General features: G+C 42.6%; 1 protein-coding gene across 1 annotated transcript in view; it reads right to left on the bottom strand.

Moving 5' to 3' along the window:
- LOC111870717 (histidine decarboxylase) overlaps positions 1-27,914 on the bottom strand; it is a 58,840-nt gene that overhangs the window by 7,911 nt on the left and 23,015 nt on the right. Inside the window, exons 5-13 of the mRNA XM_023863217.2 lie at positions 26,437-26,559; positions 23,362-23,496; positions 17,814-17,957; positions 13,869-13,935; positions 12,401-12,563; positions 8,236-8,306; positions 6,950-6,969; positions 4,545-4,643; positions 1,026-1,362 (exon numbers count right to left, since the gene is read on the bottom strand). Of these exons, the coding sequence (XP_023718985.1) occupies positions 1,026-1,362; positions 4,545-4,643; positions 6,950-6,969; positions 8,236-8,306; positions 12,401-12,563; positions 13,869-13,935; positions 17,814-17,957; positions 23,362-23,496; positions 26,437-26,559 (1,159 nt within the window). The remainder of the gene's footprint in view (positions 1-1,025; positions 1,363-4,544; positions 4,644-6,949; positions 6,970-8,235; positions 8,307-12,400; positions 12,564-13,868; positions 13,936-17,813; positions 17,958-23,361; positions 23,497-26,436; positions 26,560-27,914) is intronic.

Here is a 27,914-nt window from a genome sequence, read left to right on the forward strand (position 1 = left end):
TTCTTCGTCAAACATGAAGATTTCTACACTGAAATCTACCCTATACTAGCTGGGGTACCTCAAGGCAGCGTACTAGGCCCGTTACTATACCTCCTTTACACTGCAGACCTACCTACTACCGAAATGACCATGACTGCAACATATGCTGATGACACCGCTGTTTTAGCAACCCATATGGATCCTGCTACGGCATCTAGATGTCTTCAAGAAAACCTACATGACATGCAAAAATGGCTAAGAAAGTGGAAGATCAAAGTCAATGAGAGCAAATCGGTCCAGGTAGCATTTGCTGTGAAAAAAGGACAATGCCCGCCAGTTACACTAAATGACTCACAACTACCGCAAGCAGATGAAGCCAAGTATCTTGGCATACATTTAGATCGCCGGCTAATATGGCGGAAACATATCTTCAGCAAAAGAAAATAATTGGTCCTGAAAATTCGGCAACTGCACTGGATAATCGGACGAAGATCACAACTATCTCTTAATAGCAAACTCTTACTCTACAAGGCAATACTCAAACCTATAAGGACGTATGGAATATCGCTGTGGGGAACAGCAAGCAATTCAAACCTGGAAATACTACAACGATTTCAGAACAAGGTCCTCAGGGAAATAGTTGATGCGCCCTGGTATGTGCCCAATACAGTGTTACATAAGGACTTAAGTGTATCTACAGTGCGAGAAGAAATTAAAAAGTGTAGTGCTAAGTACAGTCGGAGACTACAAGTACATCCAAACGAACTTGCAGCCTCACTACTAACCCATGAAGATGAAGTTAGGAGATTAAAAAGATTCAAACCGTCAGACCTATCTGATAGATTTAGCTAGTTTTAAGTGCATACATGCCACAAATCTTAAGGCATCTACTGGGATAGCCTTATTAACACTGTTAATGACATAGTTCCACATCAGTCACCAAAAGTGCTCATTGTCCTTAATTGGACAGATTGTATGAATCTATCAAAAAAAAAAAAGTCTCCGTTCTTCCTGTGCACGTAAGCAACATGCTGCCACACGCATACCTGCCAGGGGTACTCTGGCGCGCGCTGTCGTAATTGGCTGCTTCTCCTCGCCCAGTACCTCGGCCGCCACGGCACGGATCTCGGCCCAGTCGCGAGTGATGTCGTCCCCGGTTGTGCGCTGCGAAGTGACGGTGAATCTGATCACATAACGACCCTTCAGAGCGGCGGGAACACAATGCAGATTGCCACGCGCGTTTAAGCGCTTCAGCAGGCGTTCAGTCAGGTGGTTCTCTCCGCGCAGACGGAAAACCACCATGCCCAGGTGACGTGGCGCTGGGATCTCGAACCTCTGGTCCGCTAGCACAAGCGCCTCGAACTTCTGAGCTAATCGAACACCCTGTAGAAACAGTAAATGTCTCAGTGTCTTTACGTGATATAGCGCGGTGTTCGGTCAGAATGCGGGTTTGGTACAGGCGACTTTCCGGGCTAACGTCGTAAAGCGAATTACGCCAAATATTTTGGAAGTGAGGATTATTATAAAAATAAATGCAAGTATGTAGCTCTACAAACATACTTTTATTTAAACATAAAGACACATAAACATGAAAAGTTTTAATATCTCATGGTTGTCATTTTGAACAGTACGATTGTCTGGGATGTAACACCGTGTAGTTCAAAGAGCCCGACGTTTCGAGGGAACATATGGTCTCCACTTTCAGAGCGCAAGTGTAAACCAATTAAGTAACCGGCAGAAGTAGGCGACAAGCTGAGCCCTCGACGCTTCGGAGTGACATCGGCCTCCAAGCAAGAAAACAGCAGAAACAGTGGCAAGGTTAGCCCCCAACCTTTCGGATGAATATTTCGCTTCCATGCAAGAAACCAGCAGAACCTTCAGCTTGCCATTTGCTTCCGTTAGTTGTTTGATTGTCTTAATCTTCGGCTTTGAAGACGGAGGCCCTATGTACCCCCGAAAGTCGGGCTGTCTTCGAACTGTTCGGTGTTATAATCCAGAACACCTTTCTCTTCAGCCCTAAGGTTATACTTGTATTTTAATTAAGCATCGTGCCATGAAGTATGGGGCAAGGGATGTTACCTCGAAGTTGCAACTTAATGTGTTTGATTGCTTCTGTAAAGGCGAGAAATTATAAAGTTTCGGGGTATAGTCTATGTTAGATTTAAATGTGTTTGCTTTGTAATTCAATAATTTTTTGAGAGAAAATACTTTCTTGCAGTAAAGTTATTTTTAAACCTCTTTGATAGAGAATGTGACCGCCTCTGTGATCTACTGATCAGAGTTCCTAGATACAGATCAAAAGGTCCCAGGTTCGATCCCCGGCGCTACCAGATTTTCTGAGAAGTAGTGGGTCTGGAATGGGATCCACTAGCCTCACGAGGATAATTGAGGAGCTATTTGAATGGAAAAGGAGCGGCTCCGGTTTATAAAACTGAGATTAATGGACTCAAAATTTGGCACTAACTTCGCCGACAAGCGGCGATCCCTCGGTCGGTATAGTTATCTTACGAACTGAAGCCGAGGAATTTGTTTTTGTGATAGAGAATGTTCTTTAGCTTTCCAGAGGCCACTTTTAACGAAGACACTTTCCCACATCAGTTTGAATTTCTGGTTTTGCTTTTTTCTCGGAAGTGTTACTTGTGTTACTTCGATCGTCATAATTTTCCACACAACCCCAATTAACAAGGCCATTGTAATTCGAAAGGAAACATTTTTTTTCCCCCCAATAATTCTGATCTGCTGAAACCAAATCTAAACACCAATGTTTTGATTGCGTTAGTGTTCTGTGTTTTGAATTTTTGTGTAAAAACACGCGTTTATTCACTTTCATATTCTCTTCCCTCTGTTCTTAAAATTTATATCAACATAATATGAAAATATGTTTCATTTGCGAATAAGATATTGTTTCATTTTCATAACCACATTACTTCAAAGTCCATAATATGTTATATGTACATGTATATATCTGACATACAAGAAAAAAGCAAGATAAGAGAATAAGCAACTCTGTTAACAACATTTTGACTGTCACTCTTCATTTAATAGAAACAGATCGATTGAAAAACTTATTTCTTTCATATCACACAAAAATGGGAAATTTTATTTGGCTGTGTAGTTAGAGGCAATTTTGGGCCGCGCCATAGCTCAAGCGGTTAATCGCTGGCTTCCCACAGCGGCGGCCCGGGTTCGATCCCGAGTCTCGTCAAATGGGATTTGTGGTGGGCAAAGTGGCGCTGGAGCAGGTTTTCTCCGAGTACTTCGGTTTCCCCTGCCAATCGTCATTCCACCAATTGCTCCACAATCACCCTCACCTATCATCTGGGGCTGGTACAATAGGCCAGAAGTGGCCGCAGTACAAGGGACTTAGTCCCACCCCACTAGCAATAAAAAAAAAATATATATATATATAGGCAATCTAAGAATGTCTGTTTCAGCTGTCATTAAGAACACCGCTTACAAATCAGCACATGTCAAAATATCGCCAGAGGAATTTCTTGGCATATGACACGAATAAAATAAAAATCATTATAGTTCTATCGCTCTTAAATATTTGTAGTAGAATTAATTTTTGCAAGGGAAATAATGGAAAGGACAAACACTCAAACCCATTAGGAAAATACAACATTCATATAATTATAATATACATATGAAGGACACCTACATCAATACATACACCCCAATATTCGAAACTCTATACCAATTCTACACCAGATAGCAGCACACGCCAAACCCTTTCCTTAAAAAAAGCAGAACCAAGAGAAGACATTCACAGCCAGCACAACTGAACATAGAGCGACACCAAAACACCACCGTGGGAAAGAAACACGTAAGTACACAATAGAACACTAACACTTAATATATAATACACTGCTGCACGGTACAATTATTACTTGTTACAGTTATCACATAGAATTGAAATGCACGCTGCTAGCAATTATCAGGTGCCAATGTTTTAAGGATTTTAGATAATCTTTTTGAAATTAACAGCGCGTTCCACGTGCGACTAAAACTAAAATGAAAGTGCCAGTACAACAGTTTTAGTAAGACTGGCCATGTGAGGTCGAAACATATTGTAGCAGATTGTACAAAGGACAGAACGCAAGAGTAAAAACGTTGCATTCGGAAGAAAAACACTTATCTATTGAAGATTAATAGCAATGCAACAGGACGTTTAAGTACAGTAATGTGTTTGCTATAATTTGTCTAAAATATCATTGAGGATACGTCATAAATTAAGAAGGCAAAGTTATGGAGGAAAAATCATATATATTCAATAGGATATCGCAATTTTGTTACTCGTTTTATGTTTAAAATAGAATCTAGTAACTTTCTAATATTCACTTAATTATACATGGTGATTCTAAATTATTGTCTGGGTTTTTGTTTTGTAGGCCACGGAAACCTTGATAATAATTTAAAATCACCCTGTATGCACCGTAGTTACATGATGAGGCGCCCTCAAAGATGCTTAAAAAAAAAGCAATTATTGTTTAATTTGTATGCCATTCTCAATGCTAAGACGGACGGCCTTTTAGAGTAGGGAGCTGTAACGTCTTCTGATTTACCTCTCGAATATGTTTCTGTAGTCCTTTGACGCCAAAATTTCTGATGACGAACCACAATTTGAGAGCCCTGAACCGCTTGCTCAGTGGGATCTGCCAGTGCTGTGTTGTGAGAAACAGAGAGAACAGAATTAAATGTCACTTCACATGAACAGAATCGGACGAGAGCTCATTTGCGTGCTTCATGCTCTGCAAGGTCAGCATTAAGGAGGGACGGGCCAAATACGGCTCATGAATGCATCTTAATCGGCCTTGGAGACACGGTTATCCTCACATGTTTCCAGTTCAACCCAGCCGGCTTAAGACGATGGCCGATCTACAAAGAATGTTGTTAAAATTTCTCCCTTTTTTGCTGTTGTATTGAGTCGTACCTAAGTACTGTATTACGTTACTTTTATAAAAAATGTACCTCTATCCCTGTAACAGGCCATGAAGGCCCATAGGGTTGTGAGACCTTGTTACTTTTACACAATGTTAAACATTTCGAGCACTACACTTTTTCTTTACTTACTCGTACTTACTCATGGAGCTGAGCCCTTCTGGAGGAGCCGCCAATTCTGCAGCTACTCAAGAACTTCCCAGCATATTATGGAACCCGAAGGTTCATTACCGTGTTCACAAGAGCCCTCCACTGGTCCCTATCCTGAGCCAGATCAATCCAATCAATACCATCCCATCCTGTCTCTCTAAGATCCATTTTAATATTGTCCACCCACCTACGCCTTGGTCTTCCTTGTGGTCTCTTTCCTTCTGGCTTTCCCATCAATATCCTATACGCATTCCTAGTCTCACCATTCGTGCTACATGCCTTGCCCACCTCATCCTCATTGACTTGATCATTCCAATTACTTGGAGAAGGGTACAAGTTATGAAGCTCCTCATTATGCAGTTTTCTCCAACCTCCTGTCACGTCATCTCTCTTCGGGCCAAATATTCTCCTCAATGCCCTGTTCTCAAACACCCTCAGTCTGTGTTCCTCCCTTAATGTCAGAGACAAAGTTTCACACCCATACAGAACCACAGGTAAAATTACAGTTCTGTGTATTCTAATATTTATGTTTTTGGACAACAGACGAGAAGACAAAAGGTTTTGTTATGAATGGTAGCAAGCATTACCCGAGTTAAATCGCCTCTTAATTTCCTCCTGAATCAGGTTTCGATCTTTTATCGTTGTTCCCAAATATCTGAACTGTGCCACATTTTCAAAACATCTGCTACCTATCTTTATGTCATGATTATACCCTGCATTTTGGTGACAAGACAGTAACATACACCAAGTTTTCTCAGTGTTTACTTTTAGACCAGCCTCTTTACTTGCGTCAATTAAAGTTTATGTTTTCTTTATAGAATCTACATTATCACCCAGTAGATTCACATCATCGGCATAGGCCAACAGCTGATGTGTCCCGTTTAATTTCAGTCCCACCTGGTTTCCCTGAACCTTCCTAATGGCATATTCTAAAGCAAAGTTGAAAAGGAGTGGCGATAAAGCATCTCCTTGGTTCTCAAACAGCTAGGCAGAGTAAATACGAGTACTTATCATGAAGCCACTGGATCCGAAGTGGATGTGAAGTGAACACTATTTATACTTATGTTTTTAATGCGCAACCGCAGTATGGCAAGTAAAACTAATGTACCATTTAGTGAACTGTTAACTACCCATATCTACAAGAAATATGTAGTAGAAGGGATACTTGGCAACTGAAATGTGTGGAAGGGCAGATGAGTGGAGAAATCTTTATTTGTACAGACTGGTAGTAATTTCCTATGTCCCAGCATACGAAGGATAAATTATATACAGAAAAATAATATGAAATGTAATAAAACGGACAAGATACAGAATAAGTGAAAGAGAGTTTGTCATTTATAAATTAAGAGATACTCGTATTTGACAGATTCTGAAGAATTCTGGTAGTTATAACAGATGTCCGGCTTACAGAGAGAGGCAGCTTCGGGACCTGGTCACTTTCCCTTGTCTCTCTCTATCTGGATAAGAGTAAAGTAAAATAAAAAAAGTAAAGCTATCCCTGTAACAGGCCGTGAAGGCTCATAGGGTTGTGAGACGTTGAGGCTCCCACATTATCTAGATAATCGGCTCAAAGATGGCGGTAAGGTTGTCAGCCTTACGCGCCGGCCGAGCTTTACTCCTCAGGAAAATTATTTAATTAATTCCTGGTACTCATTTCTGTTATAGGCTGAGTCGACCTCAGGGCCACACTGCGGCTGGAAGGATTAGGTAAAAAAAAATCCAGTGACGTCTTCGGGACTTGAACCCGTGACCTTCCGGTTTGTAGCATGGTGCCTCAACCAACCACGCTACCGCGTGCCCCACTGTAATTGGATACTAGATTATATTGGGATGTGACTTAAATATTCACTAAAATGCTTATTATGTCACGTGTACTTACCATGTAGTCAATTGCTAGACCTACAACAAATGAATAATTACACACATTTATAATATTTCACGGCATTTGATAACGTAGCTCTTATTTGCTAACAGAAAAAGGGATAAAGGTATCCCTGTGACAGGCAGTGGAGGCCCATAGGTTTGTGATACGTCGAGGCTCCCACAATTTCTAGACAATCGGCTCACAGATGGCAGTGAAGTTTTCAGCCTTGCGAGCCGGCAGCGGTTTTCCCGTATATATATATATTTTCCTTGGCACTACAGCCCCAGTGGGCCTAGGCCTACCTCCATGAACTCCGTTCACTTCGGTTTTTCTAGATCTTACACATTCGGTAGAACTCCTTGGGCGGGTGATCAGTTCGTCGCAAGGCCTCTACCTGTACACAAACACAGAAAAACGCACACAAACATCCATGCCCTGAGTGGGATTCGAACCCACGATCCCGGCTTCCGAGCGAGCGAAGACAGTGCATGCCTTAGACCGCTCGGTTACCGTGACCTATATATATGTCTCCTTATTCCTGTTTGAACCTGCATGCCTGTGACGCAAGCAAACGATGTTTAAAAAAATAGCAAAAATAAACAGCTCTGTTGATTTTGAAGAAAGCCCATTAAGTTGTATAGAACATACCTAAGTAGGATCTATATCCAGTTAGGTTGATTCGTTATATTATTTTGAATCTGCTTAGTTTCATGGGGGGTACTATGCTACAAACCTGAAGGTCATGGGTTCAAGTTCCGATGACGTGGATGCTTTCTCAGTTTACCTAATCCTTCCAGCCTCTAACAGAAATGAGTACCAGGAATCTTCCTGGAAGTTAAAGGGCAGCTTGCGCATAGGGCTGACAATCTTACCGCCATCTGTGAGCCGACTGTCTAGAGAAAATGTGGGAAACTCTTATGTCTCACAAACCTAAGGGCCCTCACGGACTGTTACAGGGATAGCTTTACCTTTCTTTCTGTTTCATGGCGTTTTCTGCACTCTTTCGTGTCTTTATTTCTGTTGGTTTCCAGAAACATTTTCTCTTTAGTGTCCTGTTCTCAAACATATTTGTTACCGCTATCCTCCAGCGAATAAAAGATGAGGAAAGTGATGCATAAAATTAGTTCACACCCATACTTTTATTGTTAATTTCATTATCCCAACGGTAATAGTAATAGACGTCCGAAAGTCAAGCACGTATACTCGGCATGCACAGTATAAGCTGGCAAGTCTTGATATTTGCCTCGCATCTCCTCTTTCGGTGAAAATTGTCTTATGGAATACTAAAGGTTTTGTCATACCTGAATTTTCGTGCTGAAGGTACAGTGGCTCCACGTTGAAGGTTCGATGCAGTGCCCCACTGTTTTTCACCCTGAGGAAAGAAATAATAATGATTAATCTCTGGCTAAAAACATGACTTCTTTTGGATATCGAACTTACTTAATGGCGGTTTTAATGTTTTATTTCATAACACCATAAAATTATAGCCTGAAGGTCATTTAATGATCCCGCGTGTCCGCCTTGAAACAGCATTGGCTAGCAGTGTCGTGTGGGCCAGGCCCACGGTACCATTGTACCGTTGTACCATTGAGGCACATACTGCTAGGCATTCTGCACGCTTAAAGAGCGCAACTGGGCTTGAAATTAAGATGTGACAAGAGTGCTACATTCTTGCCTTCAAATTGGCTTTTGCTGCGTCACACGAATGTTTGGTTAGGGGCCAATAAATATATTCCAGATACCGACAGAGTTCCAAATAATAAACTCGAAACAAATATGTAAGATTTATTAGGTTTTCACGGCGGTGACTATGAAGAATTCCGTCTTTTGGGATGTGGCGCCGTGTGAATCTTGTGTGATCCAACATTTCGGAGGAACGTATCGCCTCCATCTTCAGGGTTGAAAAATCCACGAGCGAGAAACCAGCTTGAGCTAGTGGCTGCAGACTGATTCAACAGTCGAAACAAATAGCTTCATTTATATCGTTACTTAACATGTTCGGATCACTGTCAGTTAATAGTGACGATATGAACAGAACATCGGCATGAACTGATTTTTAACTTCATAAGAAGCAAAATGGGAGAGAGTTCATAAAGTGTGCTGCCACAGAAATTGTTGTTGCCTCAGGCAGCCGCTTGGTTCGCCACCGTCGGCTCTGTTTGCTCTCCATATTTTTACCTTGATTGTCGGGTTTTTACCTGTAAAAGGAAACGAAATATTGTGTTGTGAACGGACGAGGGAAGAAGTTTGTGTCTAAAGGGATTCGTCTGCCCGTATCTGTGACCCACAGTGCATTAGTTCCCGCTAAGCTGCTTTGTTCAGTCTTTTCGTTAATTTGCTGTACCCGCTGGGAAGCAGAGTTCAAAATTGAATTTCCGGTACATCTGACAAACTGTGAGCAAGCTTAGTGATGCGGTGGGCAGCGGAAGGGTGAAACACGGTGTCGGAAATAAGTGGGAGACTCCTCCAGTAGGGAGACGATTGGACGCCTTAGGAATGAGCGAGTAGTGGACAAGGTGGAAGGGAGGCGTCATGACTACCCCCTAAACGCCAAAGGTTCATGACCCTGGGTAGAAAAGTAATAAATTATTTACAAGAGTACAGTGCTCATAAGGCAACATGGAATACGATTAGTTTTTTTAACAGCAAGATCTCCTGGTTTATAACGCCTTGTAGTTCGGTAAAGCCCGCCTATGTTTCGGAGGAACATGTCGCCTCCATCATCAGGTTCGAAAAGTAAGCCAAGCAACAACCCAGCATTAAGAAGACGGTTTTTTTTGCGTCCTGCTTGTGCTAATTTCTCTTTTGCTTATTTTTTGGTCCTGAAGATGGAGGCGATATATTCCTCTGAAACGTCTTGCTATCTGCGAAATACACCGCGTTAGAAAGTCAAATCCAACAGAAGTTGTAAGAAGTTTCAGTAGGAGTACTTGACGGAAAGACATAGGTGGGAGGTCAGGTATAGCCTTTAAACGACTAAAGACAACGTATGTCGTCGTTAAAAGAAAGTCCCCGGTACGAATGACGCTATATGGTGTCGCAGAGTCCGCGCGTGGCAACGTTATATAAAATTAAATTTTAAANATTTGTACGAGTCCCGGTGTGGCGGATTTTTTCAATGTACCTAATCCTTTCAGCCGCACTATGGCCCTGGAGTCGACACAGTCTGTATCAGAAATGAGTACCAGGGATCTTCCTGGGGGGTAAAGGGCGCCCGGCGCGTGAGGCTGATAACCTTACCGCCATCGGTGAGCCGATTGTCTAAAGAAAATGTGAGAGCCTCGACGTCTTACAACCCTGTGTGTTACAGGGATAGATTTACTTTTACCCACACCGTAAAAACGTATGGAAAAGTGGAGCTGTAGCTCCACCATACTTGATCTCGGCACTAAATGGGAGTGGTCAGCTTCACACCCTGGCCACTTTGTCCTCTACAAAAAGCCCCTTTAACAAATGGATAGGAGGCTGGGTGGCCACAGAGCCAGTCTGGATGTTGTGGAGAAGAGGGAATTCTAGCCCCTATCAAGACTCGAACCACGGTCTTCCAGCCCGTCGTTATGCCCGTTCTTAAGAAAACTGGAAGAGGGCGAATGGCTGAAAAGGACGTCGAAGGAAATGGCATGATCATGTGGGAAAGATGCTGCCTGAACTTGTGCCGCGATAAGCACATCTGTATCATCGAACAGAGGAAGGGACATTGGACGATGCCATACGTGTACATGCGCACAACAATCGTTCTAATCTCGGAGCGGGTCACAGCTCAATTCTTGAAACGTCAGAAGAGGAAGAAACAATTTGGTCCCACCAGAGGCGGGGGGGGGCCGTGAGAAGAAAATCATCCATATAAGGGGCGCCAGCGTCTTAGGAGTGATCGCTGAGACCGGGTTTAAGCCAAGCTGTGAGAACACAAAATCTACAAGTGCCAGGTTAAGGGGTGCACTCGGGACGCCCCCCCCCCAGGCGCAGGGTGTGGGGTGGATGAGCGAAGTCTCGTGATCACGGGTCACCAAGCTCAGGTCAGAGACAAAAAGCTGTACACGGTTCGTGATATTTCAAATGCGAGTTACGAGAAGGGGTAGAGGAGAGGCCCCCCCCCCCAATGAGAGCCCCTGGACGCAGTTGGAAGGTTTGTGCTGTGCTTCACTAGTTCATATTCGGATCACAGGGGCCCAACCAAAAGGGGGGTCAGGAATAATGGGGAGGCGGAATATGAGCTTATGGGCTATGTACATATAGCTCAGAGTATGGGTCAACTGCGGCCTCTTGTGCACACGGTAATGAACATGTAAGATTTGATATTCTCAGGGCAGTAAGAATGGATATTACTGTCTTCTCAGATGTGACGTCTTGCAGAATGGTATATATCTACCAGAATATGCGATGTAACATCCACTAGACACCAGTATTTCGGAGGAAATTTCAATGTGGCCTACAGATGAAGAGAGCACATTAGTCCGAAACGTCATTACCAAACTGCACGATGTCACGCCCTAGAGGACCTTAATCTTCATATTCTGGAGAGTGAGGTAGGTATTTACCAAACTACACGACGTTGCAAGCCAAAAGATCGTACTCTTCACAATGATCTCTGTGAGAATCTCACATCCTGAAGGTTGTTTTGTTCTTATTATCAAGATTTGCGTACCAATCAACGCCAACGCCTTTTTGTATGAATGCAATCCAGGAAGTTTGAGGTCAGTTACGTACAACTGAGCATACGATCACAGCGGGTGTCCGCTTCTAGCGAAAAAGGTTGATTTCGAACCTGGGTAAAAGTGAAGTTTTAATTAAGTGTCACGTCATGCAGACTTAACGAGAGTTGACGTGAAACTCCACAGGTTTTAATCTCATATGGAGGTAAGTGTTCTGCTTTACGCTTCATCCGCCTCATCCCCGGACGCTGAGTGGGCCCCAGAGCAGGTCCAGAAGGTAAAAAACTATCTTTCTTCTGCCGAATATCGAACTTCTCCTGTTCCAAGGTTATCCAGAAAGAAACATGGTCACAGTACCGAATGAGTAATCCACGATGCTCTTCGCTATTACAAGAAGAGCTGTGACCTTCGCTGCAGTGCAGACGCTTTCTGACTAACCCCCCTTCCCGCCGCCACTGATTAATAGTAATAATGGTCATTGGTGCTCAACACTACAACTCATACTGCTCACATTCTTTCAATCATTCACCAATGGCTCTACAGCCTTTTGTTAGGCCCTGGCCTCCTCTTCTGTTTCGTAATATTTTATACAGATGGTAGGACCCCTTGGACGGGGGATCAGCCCGTCGCAAGACCGCTACCTACATACAAGACAACACAAACGTAGAATAAACGCACAACACATAAACATCCATGCCTCTGATTGGGATTTGAACCCACAATCCCACCGTTCGAGTGAGTGAATACAGTTCTTGCATTAGAACTCGCGGCCACTGTGATTAGCATTGTTCAGATTAGTGAAAAGAATAAGTACCACATTGCAGTACAATCGAAATGCACCATCATCCACTTGGAAGGGTTGAAGGCAATCGAATCCACGTGGTGTATGCCGTTCAACCAATGTCGGAACTCCGGACAGATGAACGCAGTTCCCGCGTAAGCGGCGTCCACATGCAACCACATGTTCTCTGCTTTACCTGCCAGCGAGGAAAAGAAATTACCTACAGAATACATCAAATACTCAGCTACAGCAGCCCCTCGTCAACTGCGGGGGTTACGTCTCTTAAAAATAGGTTACAGTTGTCAAATACGCAGTTTGACCAAACCAAAACATCGAGAATTAAGGGAAATACAGGGCCGTGGCATAGCTCAGGCAGTTAGTCGCCGGCTTCCCACTGCGGCGACCCGGGTTCGAGCCGTGGGTATGTCATGTGAGATTTGTGGTGGACAAAGTGGCACTGGGGCAAGTTTTGTCCGAGTACTTCGGTTTCATCTGCCATTCTCATTCCACCGACTGCTCCATATTCATCATCATCATCATCCTCATCATCCCGGGCTGTTGCTATAGGCCAAGCAGTGGCCGTAGTCTCACCCCACCACAAGAAACTAAAAAAGCGACTTCCTGCACTCGTCGAAGTTGATCTTTTATCTCTTTTTCATTAACATAAAATTACAGTAACAACTTGTTTAGTAATTTTATATAAACCAGTGTCACGAATAGGGATGCATCCATTGAAAGTCTGGATGACAGAATATTTGTTTCGAATTTCCGAAGCAAATTTATCTCCGATTTTATTTGTTCACGAGCAAAAATCGTGAATATATGAAATCAAATTTCGTTGATGGAAAACTGTCTGTTCTTGAAGTCTGCAAGTGTTTTAAACCCGCGGTTAGCGAGGAATTTATGTACAGGTCTATTAGTACACAGACTAACTTTCTGGACTCATACACATTGTGAGCGATTTGGGGGCTCGATAAATTGCATTCTGATTAATGATTAATGAACGTCATATCGACAGAGAAATGGTTGATTCTGTTTCCGGACCATCCTTGTTATATGGACATACCAGAAAGGAAAAGCGAATGCTTATTTAAAAGAGAGTAACCCTTATCACTACACAGTGTAAATGACATATACCACCAAGTATCATCATACATAGTCGCATGGCACGGTTACAATCGCAAAATAAATATTTTTGTTCAAAATATGCTCTATGAAATTTTGGTGAACCTAAGATATAAATGTGAAGAAAGCAGTCTTCTGGGATTTGGCACCGTGTATATGTGGTGTTAACCGACGTTTCGGAGGAACGTATCGCCTCCATCTTCAGGGTAGAAGGAGAAATATAAGAAATCCGCAAGCGAAGATGGAGGCGATACGTTCCTCCGAAACGTCGGTTAACACCACATATACACGGTGCCAAATCCCAGAAGACTGATTTCTTCATAGTCACCGCCGTAAAAGCCTCAGATCTTACAAGATATAAATGTGTTGCACTCACATATCGGTCCCAGCTCCTGTAGATTGTCAAAAGAGCACGCCCCAGTCGTCCCCAGTGTTGCACACAGCTGAAAGAACCACATGAATACGGTGAGTTTTCTAGACAGCGCAACCGCAAAACTTGCGTCGTGGGTCTGCCGTACTTGGCGTGAGAAGCACGCGACCTGAACGCGCCCTCACGAGAAAATGAGATAGACTCTGACTGGCCAGAAGTGTGCTTGGATGGAACCACGCTTTGTAGTTCTTGAATACTCGGCTCACCATGACTGGGGATGATGGTGTCGATTAGATTCAATTGAAGATTACTAAATTTTGGGATGTAATGCAAATCATTACCGACATTTCGGAGGAACTTGCTGCCTGCATCTTCATGGTTCTGACTCTGAAGTAAGAAGCAATTACTCTGAAACGTCGGTAATGATCTTTTAGACTACACGGCGTCACATCTCAAGGGGAAGTAATATTCATAATTTAAGTTGTTAAACTCCTCAAATTTCACATGAACCCAAATACATGATAAACACGCATATGCGTGTCCTTTCCATTCAAGTAAGAGGATTGCCAGAACAACTACGTGACTATTATGTTCCCGGTAAGGATTGCACTCCATGAAGTTAATTGTTAACGAGTAAGGTAGATGACGTAGGTCATCCGGGAAAAGCTTCGTTTCACATCAGTTTCTTAATCTTACACAGTCGGTACACACAAACACAAACTAGGCGCAGACAAACATCCATACATTGAGTGGGATTTGAACCAACGATCCAAGTGTTTGAGAGGGCTAAGGCATTGAAGTAGAAAATAGGACAGGGGATCTGTAAAGGGTGGAGTGAATGTCAATGTAACTGGTACAGAGAAAATAAAAAGAAATATTAAGAAAATTCATGGTAACCAATAAAGTTCCCCCCACCCGTAGTTTACTTCTATCAAAGGCAAGAACCATATTAAGGTCTTGCTTCCTCTACAGTCTGATTTATCTGACGTTATGTAAATCAACTGCAAACTTACAGAATACAGGTATATATATGGCCCAGCAGACCATGCAAATTTCGCGAGTCACTTGCAATACAAAAAATACAGATTCCATGGGTTTACGATGTAGGAAATAATAACACTGACATACTCTTGTTCAGTGGTTCTCAGGTGGGCTGTTCTGCCCCCCGGGGGCATTGGGATTAACTAGAGGGTCACTAAGAGACAAGGGGGCTGCAGGTGGCGCTGGAGGTGGGCCCCTCCAAGCGTCCTGTTCGCTTACTTATAATTTAACTGACTTTAGAGAAGACATTGGGAAACTGGAATCACTTCATGAAGCCCATCCATCGCATTAAGAATTTACTAACAGTGAAGTAGTTACTGAATGTGGTACCTTATTTCATTGCCATTATCTATTTTGAAAAAAAATGCTTTTTTAAGGCGGGACAGAGGCGCTGGGGATAAGTTTATGGAATCAAGGGGACTGGTAGCCCCCAAAACGTTCGAGAACCACTGCACTAGTTGAAGAAGGAGTTTATCATTGAACTTAGAGATTTATTATACGTTTTCCATCATCCAATTTCGGTCGAAGAAACGCAACGTTTCGCAAAAGTGATCCTACTTCCGCCATCAGTACGAAGCATACTCTTCTCGATCCATAAACTGAGACAATCTGTATCCCCGAGTAGCAGTAGTTCTAGTCAGGGTAGGTTAGCTCCAACAGGGACAGATACTGTGCTCTGGTAAGGGACTCACTGAGTGCAGACAGTTGTCTCTCCTTCCCGAGCACTCAGACGGCTTATAGAGCTAGAACTATAGAGTAGAGCTATAGAGTAGAACTAAGAACGTTGTTGTCCCGGTATACAGATTAGCTCCATCTAATGGACAGAGTATATTTGTTATTTTTATCTGATGACGGAAGCAGGGATAACTTCCGAAACAATATGCCTTTAACCGAAACGAGACAATGGAGAACATCCAGCATAAGAACATGTCGGTTGAATGTTCACGTTCCCATATACAGCCTATTAAATTCAGAAAGTCTCTTTGCTTCAATTTTCAGAAGAGGAAATTTATTTTCTCAAAAAACTCTTTATTATGTTATTAATGAGCAAGGTATTCCGTACTGTTCTGATTGTCGCAATGCAACGTCTTCTTTCGTTTTTATTTCATTTTGTTTAGATGCACTGCTGGTTTATAAACCGAGGGACGAAATATCGCATTGTTAATTGGGTCTCATGGGAAACCATTCTTTGTCTTATTAAGAAGACAAGGAAGCAAATCGTCTCAGCTGAAGGCGGACTGTCAGCTTCTCTAATTAATCTCGGCTGAATTTCTAACCTCCACCCAATTTCGAAAATCTGCAACGTTCAGAACACGAGACCACTGGTTCAGCAACGAAACTCGTCTCTTCAGCTTCCAGCCTGAACAGCGTCAGCAGTCAACTGTTTCCTTCGATTCCACTAAGCCGGGGACAGGTCAGTCAATAATGTAATGGCAAACGGGTAGGAGTAGCCCTAAAGGGGCCCATACACGCACGAGTCTGGTTCGCGAGTCCGGCTCAGCGAGCTTAACTCGGGACCACAAACGCATGAGCTGACTCCCAACTTTGCGACCTACACACGGACGAGTTTAGCTCATTGGAACCCAAGCCGAGTCGGACTCGCGAGTCAAACTCGTACGTGTATGGGCCCCTTAACACTCTTCATTCTTTTTCGGCATATATACTGTAATCAGATCTGAAACTGTAATGATCCAGTCTTAAATAATTTATTAAGCACCATGCTATGAAAAAGAATGGGGAAGTTAAGGTCTAGCTCCATTAATTTTAACCTCGGTGCTAAATTGTGTGAGTGGTTGGCTTCCAAATCTGGCCTCTTTACCCCCACGGAAACAGCCCTTGTACCCATTAAGTAGGAGGTTGCGTGGGTCCCAGAGCCGGTCTGGACGTTATGGAAGAGAGAAAAATCAGTTGTCCCTTCTGGAATTGAACCCCGACTCTTCGCACTGTGGTTCAAATCCCTCCCATCTTATCCAAAACACTGAAGATCCAAACAAGTAAATATTAAGTTACGTCTTCTGGGAGATAACGTCGTGTAGTCCGGTGAACGCAAACTAACGCTTGTGAGGGACATACCGCCTCCATATTCAGGTCGAAGAGTAAGCCAAGAAGAAAGCCAGCACTTCTTGCTGTCTATTTCGTGCTGGATCTTGCTTGTCTTACATTTCGACCCTGAAGAAGGACAGACATGTTTTACCAGAACGTCATGGGATGTTCACCGGAATACATGGCATTATGTTGCAGAAAGCGACAGCTGTGAGAACCTAAGACCAAAAAATACATATCAAAAACACAATTAATTAATGTAAGACTTCAAGTTTCACAGCGAATTAACTTACTAAAATATTCTCGGGAGGTCAGCCGCGTCATAGTTAAATAACAACGTTTCGGAGTCCTATTTTGTCTCCATCATCAAGATTGTGATTAGGTCCCCGAAATGTTTGTTTCTAGATCAACCTTGAAGAGGCTAATAATCCGGTAGGATGCTAATGCACACATAAATAAATTAATTTAATAAATATTATTTCCTACTGCGAGGCCTGGAATCGATCCCAGGTCTCGTAACTTAGGATATATAGTGGACAAAATGACGGTGGGGTAGATGTTCTCCAATTACTCTTATTTCCCCTACCAATTCTTATTTCACTAGCTACTCCATATTCATAAATCATCCTCACCATTGACTAAGTATAACCTCGATACTGACAGCGTCGTTAAATCAGTTAAAGTTATTCCTGTGCTTAATTAAGCACATCAGGAATACGTGTGGGGAAGTGGAGGTTTAGCTCCACCATTCTTTATCTCGACAGCAGATGGAGGCGAATTAAATAACCAACTTTAAGAAATAAATTTATTTTCTTTTTCAGGTTCGAATACAGGGTTACTTGCAAGAGAAGGAGCAACTGTACTTACAAAGAAGGGTATGAGTCCCTTGTCCTTGTCTCTGGAGATGGCGTCGAGCAGCCGATCGCCACGTAGAGTCAAGTCTTGGTCGCTCTCGATATAACGCATCTTAACAAGTCCTATGAGACCCGCCTTCTCTACGGATGAATGGGCCTGAAATTGAAATGCAGAGGCCTGAGACGTTGCACCATATTGAGGTACTGTCGTATAGGCCCTGAGGTGAGGTTCCATCTTAAAGAAACCTTGAAGAAGAAACTGGAACTAAATATATTTAACCTAAGAGAAGAAACAAAATGCTACTGTGACATGACGGCTGAAAGCCGGAATAATTTAACGAATAAATATGACAATTATAGGCAACGGTTCGGTAAACACGCTCCCGCGGTAACGGATACGCACGCAACAGCTGGAGGACGATTGGAAGAGATTTCTTCTATGCGGATCGTGCCAAGGCTGTATGAAGAGGACGAACGGGAAGAGATATTCAGCCATGAGACGAGAGTAGACGGTTAGAGTCTTGAGTTGCAATTTTAGAAGCAACTAAGCAACGGTTAGTGAAGACAGTCCTTGTAATAGTCATCTGCGAGCCTATGGATCAATGGAACTGTTATAGCTATTTATTATAAGGGTTCAGTACTTGCAACCACCAATCCAAACTCCATGTCCAGTCACTAACAAAATTATCCGGAATATAATTTAAGAATTCCAACTAACCGAATTCCTCGGAAGCTCTTTGACTCTCATCCTGAAGGAGGCAGAGAGAGAGAGAGAGAGGTCGGCTACCAAGGACATGGAAGGTTTAATTCGTCTAACCAGAACATCCGGACAGGTGAAAAGGCCTAACTATATGGTTAAGTAACGTATACGTCAATACGACATATCTCGAATGGGATTCGAACACACTACTCGAGTATTCGAGCGGGCTAAAGGGGCCCATACACGTACGAGTCTGGCTCGCGAGTCCGACTCTGCTCGGGTTCGAATGAGTCAAACTCGTCCGTGTGAGGGTCGCAAAGTTGGGAGTCAGCTCGTGCGTTTGTGGTGAAATTAATCCGTGCCCGGCTCCCTAGTCAAGCTCGCCCAGCCGGACTCGCGAGCCAGACTCTTACGTGTATGGGCTCCTTAAGACTGTTCAAGCCTTAGACCGCGCGGCCACAGTGATCGGTAGTGTAAATTCTAGGCAATTATATATATATATATATAATACCCTCTGTAGTAGATTAATCGTGACAATGAGGAAGTTATCAACGCAAAGACAACAGCAAAACTTTACTAACAATAGTTCAACGAAAACGCATAAACACCAAGATAATACTGGAATCCAAGATAGGAAAATATACTTCATCTGAAAGATCTTTGAGGGCGCCCCATCATCAGACGCTGACGCAGGGCTTTTTGTCGTCAGACATATACTAGAATCCATTTTAGACAGAAATGAAGAATAGCATTGCTATGTCAGAGATCCCCCTGAAGACACAAGAAATGTCTGCTCTAAGATTGCGTACTCAGGGTATGGCGTATAGCTATCCCAGTAACAGGCCGTGGAGGCCCATAGGGTTGTGAGACGTCGAGGCTCCCACATATGCTAAACAATCGGCTCAAAGATGACGCTGAGGTTGTTAGCCTTGCGCGCCAGCCTCATTTTACCCCCCATGAAGATTCCTGGTACCCATTTCTGTTAGTGACTGAGTCGACCCCAGGACCATAGTGCGGCTGGAAGGATTAGGTTAATCTGAAATTTCAATAACCCCATCGGGAATCGAATCCGCGACCTTCCGACTTGTAGCATAGTTCCTCAACAAACTACGATACCGCGTGCCCCCCTATAAGCTGTTAGTAAAAATTATGAATAAGTAATTAGAGGCCATGTGAAATGTAGTGTTTGTAATTAATATGGGTGTGGATTCTGCTGTGTTCACTTCAAGTAAATCTCTTCCCAATAAAATCAACTTTGTTCTGTGCTTTGTGATTCCGCATTTCTGTACCTTTAGTACCCTTGTGCACACAGCTCATGCACCTATATATAGGCAGAAGCCCATCAAGTGGCTATCACTTGCCTCTGATCTGTTTCAGTAGATCGATAAGTGAAACAGCATGTATTGTAATTCTGCAGGAAAATGTTAAGCGAAGAGGGAGGAACTAGCAGAAGGCTGGGGTTATGACTATCACTCTGCACGCATAGGAGAAAGGCGAAATGCTTACAAAGTTTTCTTTGGAAAACGTAAGGACAGAGACCACTTGGAAGAGACTTAGATGAGGAGATGATGGTCATAGAAACGTGACGACCTCTTATGAATATACCAAGGAACCTTTTGGTTCGTAAAAGGCATTGAATTTCTTTGCTATTTGAGCGAATTTTAACAGTTTTAGAAGGACAGAGCTACATTGAGTCACTGAATTGAGACTGGCATAGGCCCCGGTTATGCAAAATTCAGGGTAAATCCATAATGTATATTTATGCTAGCCGTCTTACCGTGCACACAATTTGACCTTTCTCTTCAATTTTACACTACATGTTTCGACACTAATGTGCCATCTTCAGGTGTGTCTCTATCCACGTCAAACTACTGCACTGCCGATAGAGGCCGAAACATGTAGTGTAGAAGAGAACAAGATCAAAGACATATAATATTGTTTGCACTTGGGACGGAGTGTGTATCATTTATCGTTGAGGTTCAAATTTTGAAAAGCTAATCACAAGTAGCGACTTTAAATGTTCATCGGATAAATTTGCCCTGTATTTCGACTTCATGTACTTCATCTGGGAAAAGGTATGTTCACACAGATATGTCGTTCCAAAAATGGAGATAAATTTACAAGCAAATTTCTTTAAATTTGGAAAGTGCTAAGAGTTCAGAAATGTATACATGTATACATCAAATTTCCTTCCTTGTATTTGTCTTTAATATGATAATTTTCCTGAAGTTAAAAAAATAACCATTTGAATTTGACTTGGGACATCTGCAGCATCATAGTCAAACAGATTTTGAAACAATCTAATTTCCTGAGCACTGGCATCCAAATCAACAAATCGCTTCCGAAATTGTTCTTTCAGATCTTGAAATGACTGAATTTGCAAACGAGGAAGGAAATTCTGCTCGCGCTACCTACATTTCCACGACGTGATACTGCCGATCGAGGCCGAACAAGTACGAAGAAATATCGCGCAGTATACGGTCCAGAATTAGTAAAATTGTGAATAATATTAATATTAACATAATATGGAATATCAATATATTTTAAACACAATCTTAATTAATGAATTTGAAATCTATGAACAAGTATTTTTTTTACCAATACTCATTGGAAAATTAGTTCAATTGGCGCATTTCTGCACAATTCTTTCGCGGGCCGGATAAAATCACATCGCGAGCCGGATGTGGCCCGCGGGCCGTAGTTTGGAGACCCTTGTTTTAGATAAAAACAGGACGATGGATAATGACCAGAAACAGAATACACGTATTTGTACTATGTACCGTCGTCACAAACTTTTAGAGTTTATTAAAGAATTTCCCAACATTTTATGGAGCCCGAAGTTTCATTACCGTCTTCAGAAAAGCCCTCAACTGGTCCCTATCCTGAGCCAGATAAATCCAGTCCTTACCACCACACCCTAACTCTATGAGACGAATCTTGGACAATTTCAACAAAACATCTGAATCAACGGCAACTGTGGTCACTCAGATTGGCACAGATATAACGGAAGCGGTTCGATGTGGCCTTTCTTGCTATTACAGGATGTTATCGGAGGCACGCGGTGGCGTAGTTGGTTGAGTAAAGGACGGCCGGCGCGTAAGGCTTGACACACCGCCATTTGTGAGCCGATTTTCCATAGGAAATGTGGGAGCCTCGACGTCTCACAACCCTATGGACCTTCACGGCCTGTTAGAGCTATAACCTTCACGGATTATCTCTTTGCCTGCAAGTTAGGCTCACATTCCCAACAATACCACTGCACAGCTGAGATAGCTTTGGAGATAAATTTAGCTTAATCCTTGAAGGCTGTTTAATCCTATAGATCAGGCATGTCCAACGCGTCGATCGCGGGACGATTTTTGGTGAATCTCATAGGCCTATAAGCAAATTATACGTGAAAAGCATGTAAATTCACATGTAATATAATATGATTATATTCAGATTCTGAAGGGAAAATACGTGTTAAAGTAGTCTGTACTTTCAATGTACGAGTATGTTGATTTTACAGCAAACATCATGTGTCGTGTTATTTTTACCAATATTTTTGCTTAAAGCAAGGTACGACAATAGGAGGGGGTGGTAGATCACTGGCAGTTTTGACACTAAAATGTCGATCACAACCTGTTTGAAGTTGGACATGCCTGCTATAGATGATGAGCTAAAGGATGAATATAGAAGCCACAAAATTAAGTAGCCGAAATATTTCTTTGTATTGGTCGGCCAGTTGGTCTGGTACACTGCTTCTGGTCCTCACCAGCACAGTAATTCTTGTTTCTATGTCCGCGGGATCCATAAATGTCACAATATTCTTCCCCCCCCCCCACGAATCTGACTAAATCTTGACTGTATATTTGTTGAATATATAGTGCGATTTGTATTCTTATACCGATTTGAAAATATCATGGCCTTCGTCTTGTTTTACAGGTCTGGACCTGATCTTGTTTGACTAAAATCTGTACAAGTATATCTCCAACATTTTTTTTTTCAAAAAGTATGATTAAGGTTCTCACAGCGGTAGTTATGAAGAGTTCTGTACTCTTGATGTAACACCATGTAGTCCATTGAAGTTCGACAGATATTTCGGAGAAATATATCGCCTTCATATTCAGTGTCGAAGAACAAGAACAAAGTTTTTCTTGTCGTCTGATTTCTGCTGTACAGCTCTTGTTATAGTCTATTCCTAGTTGGCTACATGTCTGGCTTACTCATCGATCCTGAAGATGGAGGTAGTATGTTACTCCGAAACATCAGTGAATTTCTATTCTGCTACGCAACGTTGGATCCTTGGAGATAACACAGCGGTGAGAACCCCAAATTCAACAAATTAATTCCAAATCCGGTTTCTGTTTCTATATTATATTTAAGCATCCTGTTACACTCACACAATATATATGAGACAAATTCCGTCTTAAGTGCAACAATTTCATTGGAGTTCTTTCTTCTTCCCTTCCTCTACACTACATGTTTCGGCCCTAAATGGCCATCATCAGGTGTGTGTTCTTACGTAGCTGCTACACTGCCCGTAGTTTAAAATTTAAAATCACCAGTCTTTCCAATTGTATGTATGTATAAAATCTTTGTTAACCTACGCGCGTGAATTTGATTTCTAAAATTGGCACTTTTTTAAAACTTCAATTCAAATTAAAATGTCTATAAATTTTCTGTTTTTTTCTTTTTCCGAATTTTTAAAAATTTTCTCGGGGTACACGCCCTATGTCTATAGTGCTGCAGAGGAAGGGAAGAAGAAAGATCTACAATTAAATTGTTGCACTTAAGACGGAATTGTCTCATATATATTCTGTTTCTATATTGGTACTGTGACAGAGATCCTGCAGTATTTAAGCAAAATAGGGACAAGTACCTGGTCGGAACAGTAGGCCACAAGTCTGCTGTTGATCTCCGCGTCCTCCAGGTCTTCGTCCTGCTCACGGTACCGCCTGATGGCCTCTGTCCGGCCCGCCAACAAACAAACGAACGTTGCCTCACTCGCGGTGGTCTGCAACACCCTCAGCAGTGTCAGCGACATCATACACATTTGTGGTGAGCAAACCGCACACATATAGCCGATATGGCAGGCCACGGCTGTGACTGTTTCCTTTCCGTGACGGTGGCGTCAGTATCTATATGAGGCATGTCAAACTGAACATTTACAGAGGGCCACCTCAGCCCTATAAATAATAGTCCAGGGCCCCACATCAAAATAGAAATATACCTTAGATTTCGATACAAGGAAATTTAATTCTATTTATTATTTAGGAATAATTTCAATACAATTACCTAAAGTCACATATCTTACAGTTTTAAAAAGCAAGAGAATGCCATTTTTGACAAGTATCAAACAGCTTTTCAATATGTAAAAAGAGAGATTACACAAGAAATTATGTTAGAAATAGCAAAACAATGAATTTCCTTCAGCCTGCTAATTTATGTCTGCGTGAGACTTCTTGTCTTCTGGTTTGTTGGAAAATTGTCTTTACAAAAAAAATATTTCTACTAAAAATTGATTTTAATATCAATTAGCTCTAAAAGTTGAGGGGCCGCATGTTTGACACGGCTGATCTAGACCTTACAGTACAGTGTCTAATGGTGGAATGATTCATGAACTGGAGACAATTTGGTGGGAAGCGATCATGGGCTGGTTGAGGTATTTGCCTTGAGGTACTGAGGAATACCAAAAAGACCTCAGTCAGGATAGCCGACATCACGGACGAGATTCGAACTGAGAACCCCCCGGGTATGAGTTACAGCTATATCAGTCCGCTATATGATGATGGCTTTCCGGTATATATGTGACGCCATGCAATCTGGTAGATGGTTAATTTCTGAGGAAACTGCTGTTTGTGTTTTGAGGGAGAATATAGAGGCTGCATGTTCTTTCGAAACGTCATATGTTCATCGGACCAAACGGCGTCACATTTCAGAAGAATGGTGCTTTGGGAGACTGGGTGCAACGCTGTGGGCTGGGTTTAGTCACACCAGAGAAGGGCGGGAATCACTCTCTTTATAATTCGTACACTTCTCGATCTTTGTTAGATCGATGAAGAATACAGGGACCTGATTCTCCAGGTTCGGGTTTGGACACAAGACTGACGGCTTTTATGGTATGCATCTTATTGTGTGTCATAAAAAAGGTAAAATTGTCCCTGTGCTTAACTAATTAAGCACTACGCCATGAAGGCGTATGGAGGAGTGGATGTATAGATTCATATTTTCTTGATGTCGGCAGTACTTGGAGGTGAGTGGTCAGCTTCACGCCACGGCCGCTTTACCGCCGGAGAAAGAGACCCGGTACCCATTGGATAGGAGGCTGGGTGGACCCCAGAGCCGGTCTGGACGACGTGGAGAAAAGAAAATTCTTGACACTACCGGAACTCGAACTGCGACCCCTAGGCCGTCCAGCCCGTAGCCAGTCGCTATACTGACTGCGCTATCCCGGCTCCTCACGCCCAGCCCGTAGCCAGTCGCTATACCGACTGCGCTATACCGACTGCGCTATCCCGGCTCCTCACGCTGAGCCCGTAGCCAGTCGCTATACTGACTGCGCTATCCCGGCTCCTCACGTTCAGCCCGTAGCCAGTCGCTATACTGACTGCGCTATCCCGGCTCGCTGTTGTGTGTGTTTTATCATACGAAAGATATATAATGGGACAGTCTACACAACAATAATTCTGAGAGACAAAATGAGCATTAATGTGTGAACATTTGTTTTATTAGCTGTTGGTGGTAACGCTACATGTTTCGACCCTTTTCTTGGGTCATCTTCAGGCCTTCAAGAAATCTGGTACTATTTCTAGAATTGCGTTATTAATTAGTATGAATTTATATTGTGTTTGTATGAATTTTTCGACTAACAAATACACTTTAATTTAAGTGTAGTTCACATATAGTTTAAAACTTGCCGTTATAATTTGACATTAAAAAGATAAAAGTTAAAATTAGAATTAAAATTGCTCTATTAAGCAATTATAACTTTTATTTTACGTCTCATTTCAGACTTTGTGACCGCTACGTGTCCGTATATGTGTTGTTTGGTTGATCCACTGTGGTAGTGATAGTTGTGATGGGGGGGGGGGACTGCGTACTGGGAACTTCCCTTTGAATCTTGCTCTGCGAAAAAGAAATATTGTTGCAAAATCCAAAGAAGTGAAAACCCGACACAATCTCACGGAATTTTCCAAAGAAGGTTATGGCTCATAAAGGGCTGTTTTGTCAATGATGATGACAAAGGTAAGGTAAAAATTTCCTTGTGTTTGACTAATTAAGCACTACGCCATGAAGGCGTATGGAGGAATGGATGTATAGATCCATATTTTCTTGACCTCGGCACTAGTTGAAGGTGAGTGGTCAGCTTCATGCCTCGGCCGCTTTACCCCTTGGGAAAGAGCACTCGGTACCCATTGCAAAGGAGTCGGTGTGGGCCCCAAAGCCGGTCTGGACATCGTGGAGAAGAGAAAATTCTTGACCCTACCGGGACTCGAACTCCGACCCCTTGGTCGCCCAGCTTGTAGCCTGTCGCTATACTGTACTATCCCAGCTCCCTCATGATGATGATGCTGATGACGAAAATTATAAAGGATTTTGTTATTTAATTCTCTGCAGTCTCCTGTTATGTTCCCCTCTCTGAGATCCAAACGTCATGAACATTGCTGTGAGAACACGTTAAATCTTAGTTTATCTCTTGGGATGAGATATCAAACTTGACACAGAATTAAAAAAAAACATGCAAAAATTGCAATTTTGTTTATTTTAATCTTCAGATTTCTCAATGGGATTTGGGAACATATAAGATTCTGATATTAATGGTACCGAGTACTTTTCTAATTTAATCTCTTGTTAAAATACGTAAGCTTGAATATAATTTGTCGGTCTCAAACATTTGAAGTCCTTCAAGTAACCCACTGTCACTTGCTCAGCAAGTGAGTCGTCCTGTGCTCACCTGTATGACGCCTCCCCCTGTGCTGCTCACCCGAGTGTGGAGGAACTCCTCAGGCAGACCGATCATTTTTCCTAGCCAGTTCATCACCACAGTTTCCAGTTCAGTGCACGCCGGGCTGGACGCCTGGAAACAACAGATGCGCATTTCATAGTTCCAGGGTTACTTCGGAATTCCATTCCTTCTTTAATGTAATGAAAAGCCAGTTTTGTTCTCTCTCATCTCATAGATGTATGTAAAACTTTTCAAGCGTTCTGCCTATGTAGTCCGCTGAAGGTCAACCGATGTTTCATACGAACGTGTTACCACCTTCAGGATCGGAGGAGGAACCAAGAAACAAACCAACCATAAGGAGGTGGCAAGCAGAGACAAATACAAACGCGTTAAACAGTCTCCCCAACAAAATCGCCTTAAAAGTAAGTGAGGTAAAGCCCCTGTGCTTAAATAATTAAGCACTAGGCCATGGAGATATGTGAGAATGGAGGTATAGATCCACATTTTCTTGACCTCGGCTCTAGATGGAGTTGAGTGATCAGCTTCACGCTCCGGCTACTTTATCCCCGAGGAAAGAGCCCCCGTTAGCTTTTGGATAGGAGGGTGGGTGAGCCCAAGAATCGGTCTGGACGAAATGGAGGAGAAACAATTCTTGACTCTACCGGGACTCCAACTCCGACCCCTCCATCGTTCGCCCCGTAGGCAGTCGCTGTACAGACTGCGCTGCCCCGGGTCTCTCTTAGAGGTAAGTTTATAAGTAATTTCTCTTGATGTCACCTGCCTTGAAAAAAAAAACGCTTTCTATTTCATTGATACTGGTTTCTTTCCTCTTTTATTTTTCTACTCTGAAGATGGAGGCAATATATCCTTCCGATTTTCAACGTTATATCCCAGGAGATAAAACTCTTCATAACCACGGCTGTGAGAACTTCAAATCTTACAAAACTTTTCAAATTTCGTTTAGTTATTCAATCCAGTGCTCGTGTTAGAAGCTGTTTCTTAACACATTACAAGACGATCCAAGGTAACACTGTTGGTGAATACAAGGAATTGGCGGTAAGGACAGTGTTAGATGGCCTCGTGTAAAGACAAATTGTGAATTGAATCATTCACGTTCGGATGTTGTGCTAATAGACCCAACACAGTGGGGTTCATAATTCTTCCTGATGACTGTAGGACGGCCAGCTTCCTAAACCCTTATCTAAGAATAAAATGATGGAAAATGTCAAGCACATATGTCACTTTAACTCACCTTCGTTGCCGACCTTCAGACGTATCTGTGTGCTCTCTTTGCTAAAAAATTTTATGATATTTCTGTCCCAGAGAAGCATGGGTATTGCCAAGATTGTTTCCAGAAGGGGGGCGGGGGGTCCAGAGAATTTGCTTACACGCTTGCCGTTAAGGCGGTTTTGTTGAGGAGTTTGTTCACTTTTTTGCATTCAGGACAGAAAAATTATATGTTACTGTCTCGTCACCAAAATGCAGGG

The sequence above is a fragment of the Cryptotermes secundus genome, unplaced genomic scaffold, assembly GCF_002891405.2.
Source record: "Cryptotermes secundus unplaced genomic scaffold, Csec_1.0 scaffold161, whole genome shotgun sequence".
NCBI classification, from domain to species: Eukaryota; Metazoa; Arthropoda; class Insecta; order Blattodea; family Kalotermitidae; genus Cryptotermes; species Cryptotermes secundus.